The sequence below is a fragment of the Chrysochloris asiatica genome, unplaced genomic scaffold, assembly GCF_000296735.1.
Source record: "Chrysochloris asiatica unplaced genomic scaffold, ChrAsi1.0 scaffold00027, whole genome shotgun sequence".
Taxonomy (NCBI): domain Eukaryota; kingdom Metazoa; phylum Chordata; class Mammalia; order Afrosoricida; family Chrysochloridae; genus Chrysochloris; species Chrysochloris asiatica.
Genome location: NW_006408545.1, coordinates 4,090,372 through 4,102,365, shown reverse-complemented (window position 1 = coordinate 4,102,365; position 11,994 = coordinate 4,090,372). Strand labels below are relative to the sequence as shown.

Sequence of the window (11,994 nt, the reverse complement as noted above, 5' to 3'; positions counted from 1 at the left end):
TGGTCTTCGGTCTTTAGTGTTTAATTCATCAAATCTGTTCTTCAGATGATCTCTAAATTCAGGTGGGATAAATTCAAGGTCATATTTTGGCTCTCGTAGACTTGTTTTCATTTACTAGTACTTCTAAAAACAACAAGGTTGTTTTTAAGGTCAAAATAGAATAGTCTGTATCAAATTAAGAATCATTTCCTAAGAAGCCAGATGGTAAGGAACTTAGAATTTCTTCTCTTCTACCTGGTTTTCTGGAGTCTTGGTGTGGTGCTGTGGGCTAATGTGTCAGACTGCAAAGTCTTTTGTAATGGCAAGGTCGGTGGTTCAAGCTCACCATCTTCTCTTTGGAAGCCCTATAAAGGGTTGCTATGAGTTGGAATCAACTCAATGGCATTTAACAACAACCACCAGTTTCTGGGAGCATATGCACATAACAATTTGCCATTCAGAGATAAACCTGACTAAGGTGGAGGGGTAGATAAAGTCAATCAAAAGTTTTCCTCCTGTAAAATGGAAAACTTTACATTTATTTGCAACTAGCTCCAATATTCCAGTGCTAGTATAATAACAAATCTTTACATAATTTAATTAATTTGAAGATGGAGTGAGATAAATATCATTTCAATTATTAATGTTTCATTTCCTTATACTAATACCTGAAGCTCTTCCTTTTTTTTAATAGAACAAGTTCTTATATGGATTAATGAAAGGATTTTTTAAAAATTAAAGACACCAATGAAAAGTATATTTTTTAAAAAGTAAGATTAAAAAGAATGTTTTATAATACTCAATAAAATTTTCAATTATCGATGTTTGTATTAACAGAGAATCAAATGATCTTTTCATTAAAAATCATGGTAAATCACATAACTGACTCCTTAATGGTATAAGAAAATTTCATGGAGACAAAGGCAAAAACTGAATTATATATAGTTTTGAAGTTATAACAAAAACCAAGAAAATGTAAATGATAAAACCTCAAGGTCTCATCATTTGTAAATATTACTGGTTCACCTAAAAGAAACCCATCATTTCGTCTCACACCAGTCACCAAGCTAAGAAATTAGATGATTTTTTTTTTTTTTTTGGTCTAGAGCCAAACACTTGCAATTTCAATTAAATAGAAATTTAGTGTGCTTAAAATAAAACATTAATAAGGGTAATCTACATTTCAGAGGCAAATTAGATTGTGTTGGTTAAACTTTTCTCAGCAACCTTTGGTAAAAAACAGGAACCTGATGACAGTCAGCCAAGTTCAGCAGTATTATGATTGCTGCAGCATAATGGAGGAGAAAAGAGAGCGAAAAAGAGAGGTAGACAAGATTTGGGGGAGTTAGAAATCAAGTACAGTGAGAAGGGACTGGTTGGCTCTGTGACCCAGAGTCCATCTACCACTTCCACAATGGGAACAGTTATTAATAGCCACACTATCAACTGCAGAGGCTTATATGAAAACATGCAAGCATGGATAAATAAGAGACCTAATCAATCCATCTTCACTTTTTTTCCCCATGGCACAAAAAGGAGAAACCTAGAACCAAAGTTGAGAGTTACTGAGATAGAGTGATGATTATCATACTGGTACCATGGTCTCCTGATCTGTGAAGACACAGCTTTTACCTTGCAGCAAGTAGCGAACGTTGCCAACCAAATAATACACCCATGCTGGGAATCACCTTGGTAGCCAAGATTTGTGATGCTAAACCCCAAGTCTACTAAATGAGGTGCAACCCAGGCATCAGTAGTTTTAAAGTTACACAGTGACTGCATATAGTATCTGAAGGGCACACTAAGCACTGTCATTGCAGACAATCTTATCAGGTGTGCACATTTCCTAGCAACACTGTCTGGAGATCACTGTACTGCACAAGTGTCTCCGCCTACAAGTTCAGTATCCATTGGAGATAAGTTACTGTCACTAAGAAACCAAAGCACAGTCTACTCACCAAACAAACTGCTTGAATGGCCTTCTTTTGATATAGGTTTCAGTTCATTTAATCCCCAAGCATAACGTTTATAATTATACCAAGCATGTTTCATCATCTGAGGAAAGAAATGAAAACAAGAGATAATTTAAATTTGATACATTTTTGCTATAACACAGATCACATACTTAAGACCTGAAAGTTAAAACATATTGAAATTCATTGCCTAGTTAAAAGAAAGATGGTTAATTAAAACTGTGATGATGATGCCAATAAATTAGAACACATACAGGGGCACACAAGTCACTCTTTGATGTTTACAAATGTGAAATTTTTTTTTTTAATTCATTTAATTCTGTTTCATGTAAATATTTCCAAAATACATTTCCCAACAACAGAAATTTAGCTTATCCTAAAAGAATGTGTCATTCTTGCATTTATTATTTCATTCATATTACAATATATCAAAGACTCTATTTACAACTTGTATTTTTCATAAAGTTCTTCATACATTATTGATTACATAGAATATAAACTATTAAAGGTTATCATCTTAAATATTCTAATGTATAGTAATAAAATATATAGGGAGAAGTATTTTGAAATATCTATAAGAAATAAAAAATGAAATAATGGTTATATCTAGATTTTAAGATTTTAATATAATCAATCTTCAACTGTATGTGTGTATGCATATATGTGGTACCTTGAATTTATTTGATATGGCTGTTCTATCCAAAGTCTTCTTAATTCCCACCAAGTGATTGGGTGGGAACATGCAAACAAGGTATAGAGGACTCTAAGACTGTAATTGGTTAGTTTTGCCATCCATCTAGATTTAAAAGGAACCATCTCAGAAGTAGGAACAGATGATCCCAGGACTATCAAGAAGGAAGAGCATAAGAGCCCTACCCAGAATAGTGGCAACAACAGAGGCAGTGGCATCAAGAGACAGAGTAGCTGTGGGCTCTAGACCCATGGACTGAGTAAAGTTGAGTACCTATGAGCAAGAGACTGGCTTGCAAAATGTGCCCTTTGGTTATTCACATACTGCCTAAAAGAGTTTTACAACACTTGCCGGGTCAAGGGACCATATGGCTGAGAGCCTAAAGACAAGAGTGAGGCGTGCCTGCAGTATAGCAGACAAGAGGAGTGCCTGACTGGAGAATTGTTACATCTTGAGTTTTCTGATCCTGAATTGTACCCTGTTCACTTGCCTAATAAACCCCAAAATCATGAGTATTATTAGGAGTTCTGTGTGGACATTGTAATGGATTATCAAACCCAGACGAGAGTGTTTTAGGAGACAAGGTGGTGTCACAGAATAAAGAAGGTTGTAGGGTAGACATGTCTGACCTCTACTTCATAGGAATCAGCCTTGAGCTGATTTTGAGCATGATTCCCTTTCTCCTTGTGAAGTCAGATATGGCTCCCACATGGTTTTTGCAATATGGTGTGTGAAGTCTGATCATGTGTATTCCTAATCTAGAGTCCTTATACGAGCAACGTTTTAAGGTCAAATTCTCAGTCATAATAGGTAACATAATTTTCTTCAGCAACTCAAAAAACATGCTATTTGTATTTACATTTTTAAAAAGGGTTGGGAAGTCTCAATTATTTAGAATTTACTCATGACACTAGCCCCACTCTACTAGTAACTATAGTTAAAATATGAGCAAAGTCTGAAAATGGTCTAATCTGATTCCCTATTTTAAAATATCTTTAAATGGCATAACAAAGTTATAAATACAATGATGGAGTATCACTAAAGTCTTCAGTGAGTTTAAGAAACTTCAGTGCTATTAATAAGAAAGTCTTTATATGTCTCTGAACACAGTAATGAATCTCTGTCTTCGGCCAATTTATATATTATCTTCTGGTACACTACTATTATTACTATTAATAAGAACTACCAAGACCCTTTAGGATCTGTTAAATCCTCTACATAAGTATTGTACTCAGTCCTCATTTCAATATTACCATCATTTTGTATTATAAAGAAATTGAAGCTTAGAAGTTAAAAACAAACAGATAAGAGTGACTCAAAGTCATGAAGTTTCTCTGTGACAGATGAGCCAGGGTTTATTCTCATATTGGTCTCATGCCAAAGCCCATGGTACTCACCTTCCTTTAATTAGTCATCAACAGAGCCTGCTTTTAATAAATTAGATTGTTGATCTTCCAACAATCAACACAAAGTGCATAGTTGTTTTCAAGACTTTCTCCTTACAAACAACTTAACTGTAAAGCATAATAGGTTTGAAGTTTAGATGACCTAATTTACAAGATTTACTCTGCTAATGATTAATCACAGAATCATGGGTGAGCCAGGTTTTGTTGTTAATGTTGTCTTTTTTTTGGGGGGGGGGGTGTCTCTCTTTATCTGAAAAAACTGTGATAATTTCTTTTAGAGTACATGTACAAATGTTCATGTGATTACACTCAGCATATTGCTTGGCACATGGCAGATACTCACATGTCTACTGAATTTGAAACCAATTAAATTAACATCACAAAAATATAAACCAATAAGCCTCTGAAAGACCAGACATGTGAGATAAAAAAAAAACCAACACAACACAAAACAATGAAAAACTATTCTGAGATAATGTTGCTGTTGTTGTTAGGTGTCATTGAATTGGTACTGACTCATAGCAGCCCTGTGTACAACAGAACTAAACACTGCCTGGTCCTGAGACAACCTCACAAACATTGCCACACTTGAGACCATTGCTACTGCCACTGAGTCAATCTATCTGATTGGTGGTCTTCCACTTTTTCTCCATTTTACCAAGCATGATGTCCTTCTCCGGGGACAGTCTCTCCTGATAATATAATATGTCTGAAGTATGAAAGACGAAGTCTGGCCATCCTGGCTGCATTCTGGCTGTACTTCTTCCAACACAGATTGGTTTGTTCTTTTGGCAGTCCATGATACTTTTAATATTCTCCTCTAACACTATAATTCAAGTGCATCAATTCTTTTATGGTCTTCTGAGTTTTATTTGGTTTTCCTATTAAATGTATTACATTTGATAAACTTTTCATATCTATGTATTTCCAAAAATATTTTATGAATTCAAAAGTTCTGGAATACACTTGATGTAACAGAAACCAAAATGTTATGATTTATTTCAGTTCCAATTCTGAATGAAAATTAGTGTCCTTGTTTATTAACAACCCAAAGATGGCATAAAGCTGTCCAATAGAAGACTGTATTGCTTTTCAAAACAATTCATTTACATATTGTAAGAAGTAATGCTTTTTTAGATCTTTCATTCCTTAAGTCTTACTTCTTACTGACTTTAGTTACAAATAAATTTATTTGATTAGCACTTTATTCTCAGTTGGCACCAGAGGGGAAGGCTAGAATTCTACCACTGAATGACCAAAGCCAGGGATGAGTAGTCTGGTAACATCAATTACTGAGGGCCTGCTACACCATGAATAATATGACTAAACGACTAAAAAGGATGCAAACAGGACTCAATCATACTTACAGTCTAACAGATGATGTATGGACCTTTAACATTCACTCTTCTTACACACTCAATACACGTTTAGAAATATAGAAGAAAAATGACATGTTTAGATATAGAAGAAAAATTCACATTCTGTTAATTAAATGTTGTGCACAACTTAATTATTGCACCTAACATTGTGCTTTAAAATTTTTGTCTTGGACTAATCAAAGGCATTGGTGGTGGTGATGGTAATGTGCCGTGGAGTCAGTTCTGACCCATATATAAACCCTGTATAGGGTTTCTGAGGCCGTAAATCTTTATGGGAGCAGACAGTCTCATCTTTCTCCTACAGAATGGCTGGTCGTTTCAAACTGCTGCCCTTGAGGTTAGCAGCCCAACTCATAACCACTATGCCACCAGAGCTCCTTAATCAAGGGCATCAGAAGCCACTGATGAAGGATTGTATTCTCGAATTTCCCCAGTAATGCCTCAATTTCATAGCTTACTCTTTCATTGTTAGGAACTATCCTGGTGTTGTGCTGTAGGATAAACAATGAACTGCTAATTACAAGGTCAGTGGTTCAAATCCACCAGCCAGTCTCAGAACTCTTATACAGGGTCATTACGAGTCAGAACTGACTCTATGGCACACAACAACAACCCTTCACAAATATTTCCTTTGCTGAAGCTTTAATCATATGTTGTGGCTGTTTCATAATGTCGAGTTGGTTCTGATTCACAGAGACCTGGTGTGTTTGAACCACTGACCTTCTGATGAACAGTCCAGTGCTTATCATACAGTGCAACAGCAGTAGGATTCCTTTAATCATATGATCTTTAATTATCTATAATGGCCTGGACAGGGGCCCTCGTGTGTCCAACAGGAGTCCATAGTCTTGGGCACCTCGTTGGGTCTGACATGGTGCAACACTGAAGGAGACCTGGTGGCATAGTGGGTTACATGCTGGGCTGCTAGCCACAAGGTCATCAGTTTGACTCTACCAGTCACTCGCTGGGAGAAAGATAAGGCTTTCTGCTTCTGTAAAGATTTATAGCCTTGGAAATCCTATACAGGCTGACTGGGTCAGAACTGACTCCGTGGAACACAACCACAGTAAAAAACAAAAACAAAAACAAAAACAAAAATTTTAGAATTCTGCTAACCACTTTTGCCAGATCTTAGTAGTTCAATTTATATACTCTTTTAAGAGATACAACATAAGTTTCATGGTTTATACAATGTGACTTTGACCTTTTAGGCCCCAGGTGATCAATGGAATGAAAGGCCTACAGCTGAAGGGTGACCATGCTGTCTAAGGTGAGGCACCCAAGTATAAGGGCTCCGTCCACTAGATGGAACAGACCAATCCAATCGTCTACTCTACCTGTAGTGTGCTGTTGACTTGACTCACAGAGATCCTATAACACATAGTAGAACTGTACCATAAGGTTTTTCAAGGCTGTAATATTGATGGTGTTGGAAGAGAATATTAAAAGTACCATGGACTGCCAAATGAACAAACAGATTTGTATTGGAAGAAGTGCAACCAGAATGCTCCTTAGACACCAGGACTGCCAAACTTTTTCTCTCATACTTTGGACATATCAGGAGGGATCAGTCCCTGAAGGGTATCATGCTTGGTAAAGTGGAGGATCAACGAAAAAGAGGAAGACCCCCAATGAGATGGATTGGCACAGTGGCAGTAGCAATGGGCTCAAGTGTAGCAATGACTATGAAGTTGGCTCAGGACTGGGCAGTGTTTCATTCTGCTGTGCATAAGGTCACTATGAAGCACCTAACAACAACAACAAATCTTGATGGGAGCAGACTGTAGAGCAGCTGGTAGATTCAAACTGTCAGCCTTTCAGTAAGCAGTTGAGCATTTAAACACTGTGGGATCAGAGGGTGATACAGATGCACATAAGTACAAATATACAAAGAGAAAGGCAAGATAATTAATGTCCCAAGAGAGACAGAAGCCGAGGAAAGAAAATTAAGAGGGAGACAGAGTTGGGGTGCTGGGTTATTTGCAGAATGCACCAGTGGAATGATATTGGGTCTGTAGAGCTGCTATAGAAATACAAGCAATGCTGTTGAATCCTGAATGTTGATAAATTTTCTTCTTTGCCTCTATGAGACCTGGCTGCTGCCTGAGACTTATTTACTTTCCTTTAGGTCCTTGTAGAAAATGTTCTCATTTATTGAGGAAAACTATAGAAGGCCAGATCATAAGCATGGAGCTTTGACAAACTGGGCTCATTTCTCAGTTCTGATTTCATTGATGTAATTCTAAATGAGGTAATCAATATTTCCATGTCCACTTTTCACAACCATGTAAGACAAATAAAAACATCAGACTAATTTTTTGTTATGACAGTTAAATAAAATAACACATGTAAAAGCTGCAACATATTGTCTGATACTAAGTACGTGCTCAATAAACTTTAGGCATTATATTTATGTTTATTAAAGATGTCCTGGTAGCATATAATGGATTATGAGCTGGGCAGTTTGAATCTACTAGTTGCTCTGTGGGAGAAGCATAAGGCTTTAAAAATTTACAGCCTCAGAAACCCTATTATGGGTTGCTATGAGTCAGAACCAACTCAATGACCCACAGTCACCACCACCACCACTTATGTTCATTAAAAACCTAAGCATGTTTCTTATCTCCACAACCTAGAAGAAACTAGACATTGTCCATCCAGGAACATATATAAACACGACCACTCCCAGTTGCCATCAGATCAGTTCTGACTCATGATACTACCATGTGTGCGACAGTAGAACTATGTTCCATAATGTTTTCAAAGGCTGATGTTTCAAAAGTAGACTCTCAGCCCTTTCTTCTGTAGCACCTCTGGGTGTAACTGAACTGCCATTGTTTTGGTTAGCAGTCAACTGTGTTAAACATTTGCACCACTCTGGTATTCTGATATATATAAACAGGAGAGGCAAATATACCCAAACAATACAAATCTAAATTGTATATAAAATATTTATGAATTTTGTTGTTGTTAGGTGCCATTGAGTCAGTGCTGACTCATAGCGACCTTATGCACAGCAGAACGAAACACTACCCGATCCGGGGCCAACCTCAGTATTGTTGTCACGCTTGAGCCCACTGATGCTGCCACTGGCCAATTCATCTCATTGGGGGTCTTTCTCTTTTTCTCTGACTCTCCACCTTACCAAACATGATATCCTTCTCCAGTGACAGATCCCTCCTGACAACATGTCCAAAGTATGAGAGATGCAGTTTTGCCATGTTGGCCTCTAAGGAACACTCTGGCTGCTCTTCTTCCAACATGGATCTGTTGATTCTTTTGGCAGCCCATGGCACTTTCAATATTCTCCTCCAACACCATAAACTCAAAAGCATCAGTTCTTCTACGGTCTTATTTACTGTCCAACTTTCACATGCATCTGAGGTTATTGAAAATACCATGGCTTGAGTTAGGCGCACCTTAGTCCTCAAGCTGACATCTTTGCTCTTCAACACTTGAAAAAGGTCTTGTGCAGAAGATTTGCCTAATGCAATACGTCATTTGATTTCTTGACTGATGCTTCCATGAGTGTTGACAGTTGGTCCAAGAAGAATGAAGTCCTTGACAACTTTGATACATTAAAAAATACAGACAACTATTTTGTATTCAAAAGGTAAAGGAAGAAAGGATGAAAATAGGGTCCTCTTCAGATGTAAAGCGATGTCAGTCAATTTTCGGTTCTGAAGATTCATATAGCTAATGGTCACTGGATTTCTTGAAATCTTGTTTGTGCCAAATATCTTCTGTATGTTTAGTCCACTGACACGAACAGTCCCACTCTTCCACGTGGTATCTAGTTCAGGGAGGTCCAGGGTGGCAACTCCATCTAACTCCCTGATTATTAAATGATGAAACTCTTAAAATTAGGGCTGATGTTTTAAAAAATACTGATTTTAAAAACCTGAAAACAGTTTCCAAACTTTGCTTTAATAAAAAGTAATGGCTAGAAATTTCAGATAAAATCTCAGCATAAAGCATTTTTAGAATCAATGATCACTCCCTTCCTCGCCCACCCCCTTCTTCAATCTTAAGTGAAACAGGGAAAGGGAAGAAGAGAAAACATAATTCCAGGAAATTAAGTCACAGTGCTTCCAAACCCTTGCTTATCAATTGAAAAAGAATTTTTAGATATGTGAACAAAAAGCACATATAGACCCGTCTTCCTCTTGTTCACTGATGCTATCTCACTACCTCCATTATCCTGTGGGAATGAGGACTAAAGAGACCAAGAAACAGCACTGCATAAAGGACCTGGTGCTAGGATGCGGTGGAGGCGGGGGCGGGGGCAGCAGGAAGTATGAGACAGATGCTCAGCTGGGTGAGCTCAGAGCCTGGCTGCCTCAGGAACTGATCTCAGGCAAGTGTCTAGATCTCTTAAACCTTTGTTTTCTAATCTTTACAAAAGAGCAACATTTCCCCCCTTTCACAGGTAAGTCAGGAGATAAAATTCGATAACACTCTTGGCTAGTAGAAGACACATCAAGTTCTTAGGGGATGCAAACAGTTTGCTAACCTTAAAAAGGAGTCCTGATGGCACTGTGTGATAAGCACTGGACTGTTAACCACAAGGTTGGCAATTCAAACCCCCCAGCAGCTCCGAAAGAGAAAAATGAGGATTATTACTCCCATAAAGGTTTACAGGCTCGGAAATCCTGTACAGGGTTGCTATGAATTGAAATAGGCTCACTAGCAGTGGGTGGGCTATCCTAAAGGTTAGAGAGGTTTGATTCCGCCCAGTGGTACCATGGATAAAAGACCTAGTGATCTGCTTCTATTAACATTACAACCATGAAAACCCTTTGGAGCAGTTCTTCTATGTAAAACTGGGATAGTCATGTGTCAGAATCAACTAACAATGGCAACTAACAACAACAGTCAAAGGCGTACAATGAGAGTGTATGGCCTTCATCTGTACCACAGTCCTTCCAGGCAGCAGGATTTAAACAGAGAAAGGGGGGAAAGGCCTGAATTACTGCAGACATTGAGTTAAACTCAGAGCAAGTCAGAGAGAATTAATAGGACAGGAGAGCAAAGATGCCACTGAATGACAAAATACAAAGTTTGATACAACTGCATTCAGGGACTGCAGGCCTAGAAAAACAAAACAAAAACCCAGTGCCATCAAGTCAACTTTGACTCATAGTAAGTCTAAGGACAGAGTAAAACTTCCTCATAGGGTTCCCAAGACTGTAAATCTCTATGGAAGCAGACTGCCATATCTCTTTCCTATGGAGCAAACTAACAATCTTTCAATTGGCAACTGAATGCATAACCACTGCATCACCAGGGCTTTCTGTGCAGTCTTGTAATTGCCCACAATTACACGGAAAAGCATTTAACACCTCATACTTAGTGTATATGAAGACACCACCTCAGACAGCTCTAGGGTGATCCATGCTGTAAGCTAGTTCTCACTGACTGAGGTCCCATTGCCAGTCACCTTCGAGCTGTCATTACCCAATACAGAGAAAAATAGTTCTCCAGCCAAAATAGTTTCCAGTCTTATACATCAAATTTAAACACTCATTCATGTACCTTGCTCAATTTATCTCTTTCAATCCTGGAATATATTAGCCCTTTCTTCCTCTCCCCATGCCTGCTTAAGGTGTTCTATTTCCAAGATTCTTTTTCCAAGTGTTACAATGACAATTAGTATTTATTGAGTCCCTATTCAAGGTAGGGTGAGAATTATGCAAGGGATTGTAGATCTAGCAAATTAAAAGATTGTATAAGACACACAAAGTATTCATGGTTTCCCAGAAATTCAAGTTAACTAGGGGTCCTGCATTTTACTGACAACCCTAGACTCGATGGATACTCACTGCAATTGAGCTGATTTTGACTCACAGTGACTATGATTTCTGACACAGTGACTCTATATAAAGATGAAACTACAGGAGCAGTTTCATCTTTCTCCTATAGAGTGGCTGGTGGGTTTGAACCACCAATCTTGAGGCTAGTAGCCCAAAGACTAACTCACAGCATTTCTAGGGCTTCTTAGACTAGATGACTAGTTTCCACTGATTGATCTAGGGCTTGCACCTCTGCTCTTTCAGCTCAAAGTAGGGGTTGAAAACGCAAGGGCCAGGTAGGAGTCCAACAGCCAAGTCTAGGCCAAGTGTGAATCTCTGGGTTAATGTGCTGGACTGCAAAGTCAGCTTCAACTACAAGATCAGCAGTTCAAGCTCGCTAGCTGCTCCTCAGAAATCCTATACAGGGTCACTGTGGGTCAGAATTGACTCGATGGCACTTAACAATAACAACATGGCAAAAGAGTGAGGGCCCTGCCTAAAGACAGTTTTAAAAAAATACCATTCTGGTCTTTTTTTTTGTTTTCCCTTGGGGGAAAAAAAATATCTGTGAACCATAGCAAGCCCATGAACCAGCACTATGCACTGCAATTTCTGGTGTATACACAGAAATATGTTCTAGGCCTGGATGCTTCCTCAGGTCTGTGAGCATGTCATTTCCCACCAGCTCTGCTTGTCTATGGCTTGGTGAGCAACTTCCAGTTCACTTCTGTGGGAGAATGCCCTCATCAGCTTACCCTACTACCCACTTTGATG

General features: G+C 38.3%; 1 protein-coding gene across 1 annotated transcript in view; it reads right to left on the bottom strand.

Moving 5' to 3' along the window:
• MAN1A1 (mannosidase, alpha, class 1A, member 1) overlaps nt 1-11,994 on the bottom strand; it is a 260,368-nt gene that overhangs the window by 190,578 nt on the left and 57,796 nt on the right. The window contains exon 3 of the mRNA XM_006839882.1: nt 1,938-2,034. Within this exon, the coding sequence (XP_006839945.1) occupies nt 1,938-2,034 (97 nt within the window). The remainder of the gene's footprint in view (nt 1-1,937; nt 2,035-11,994) is intronic.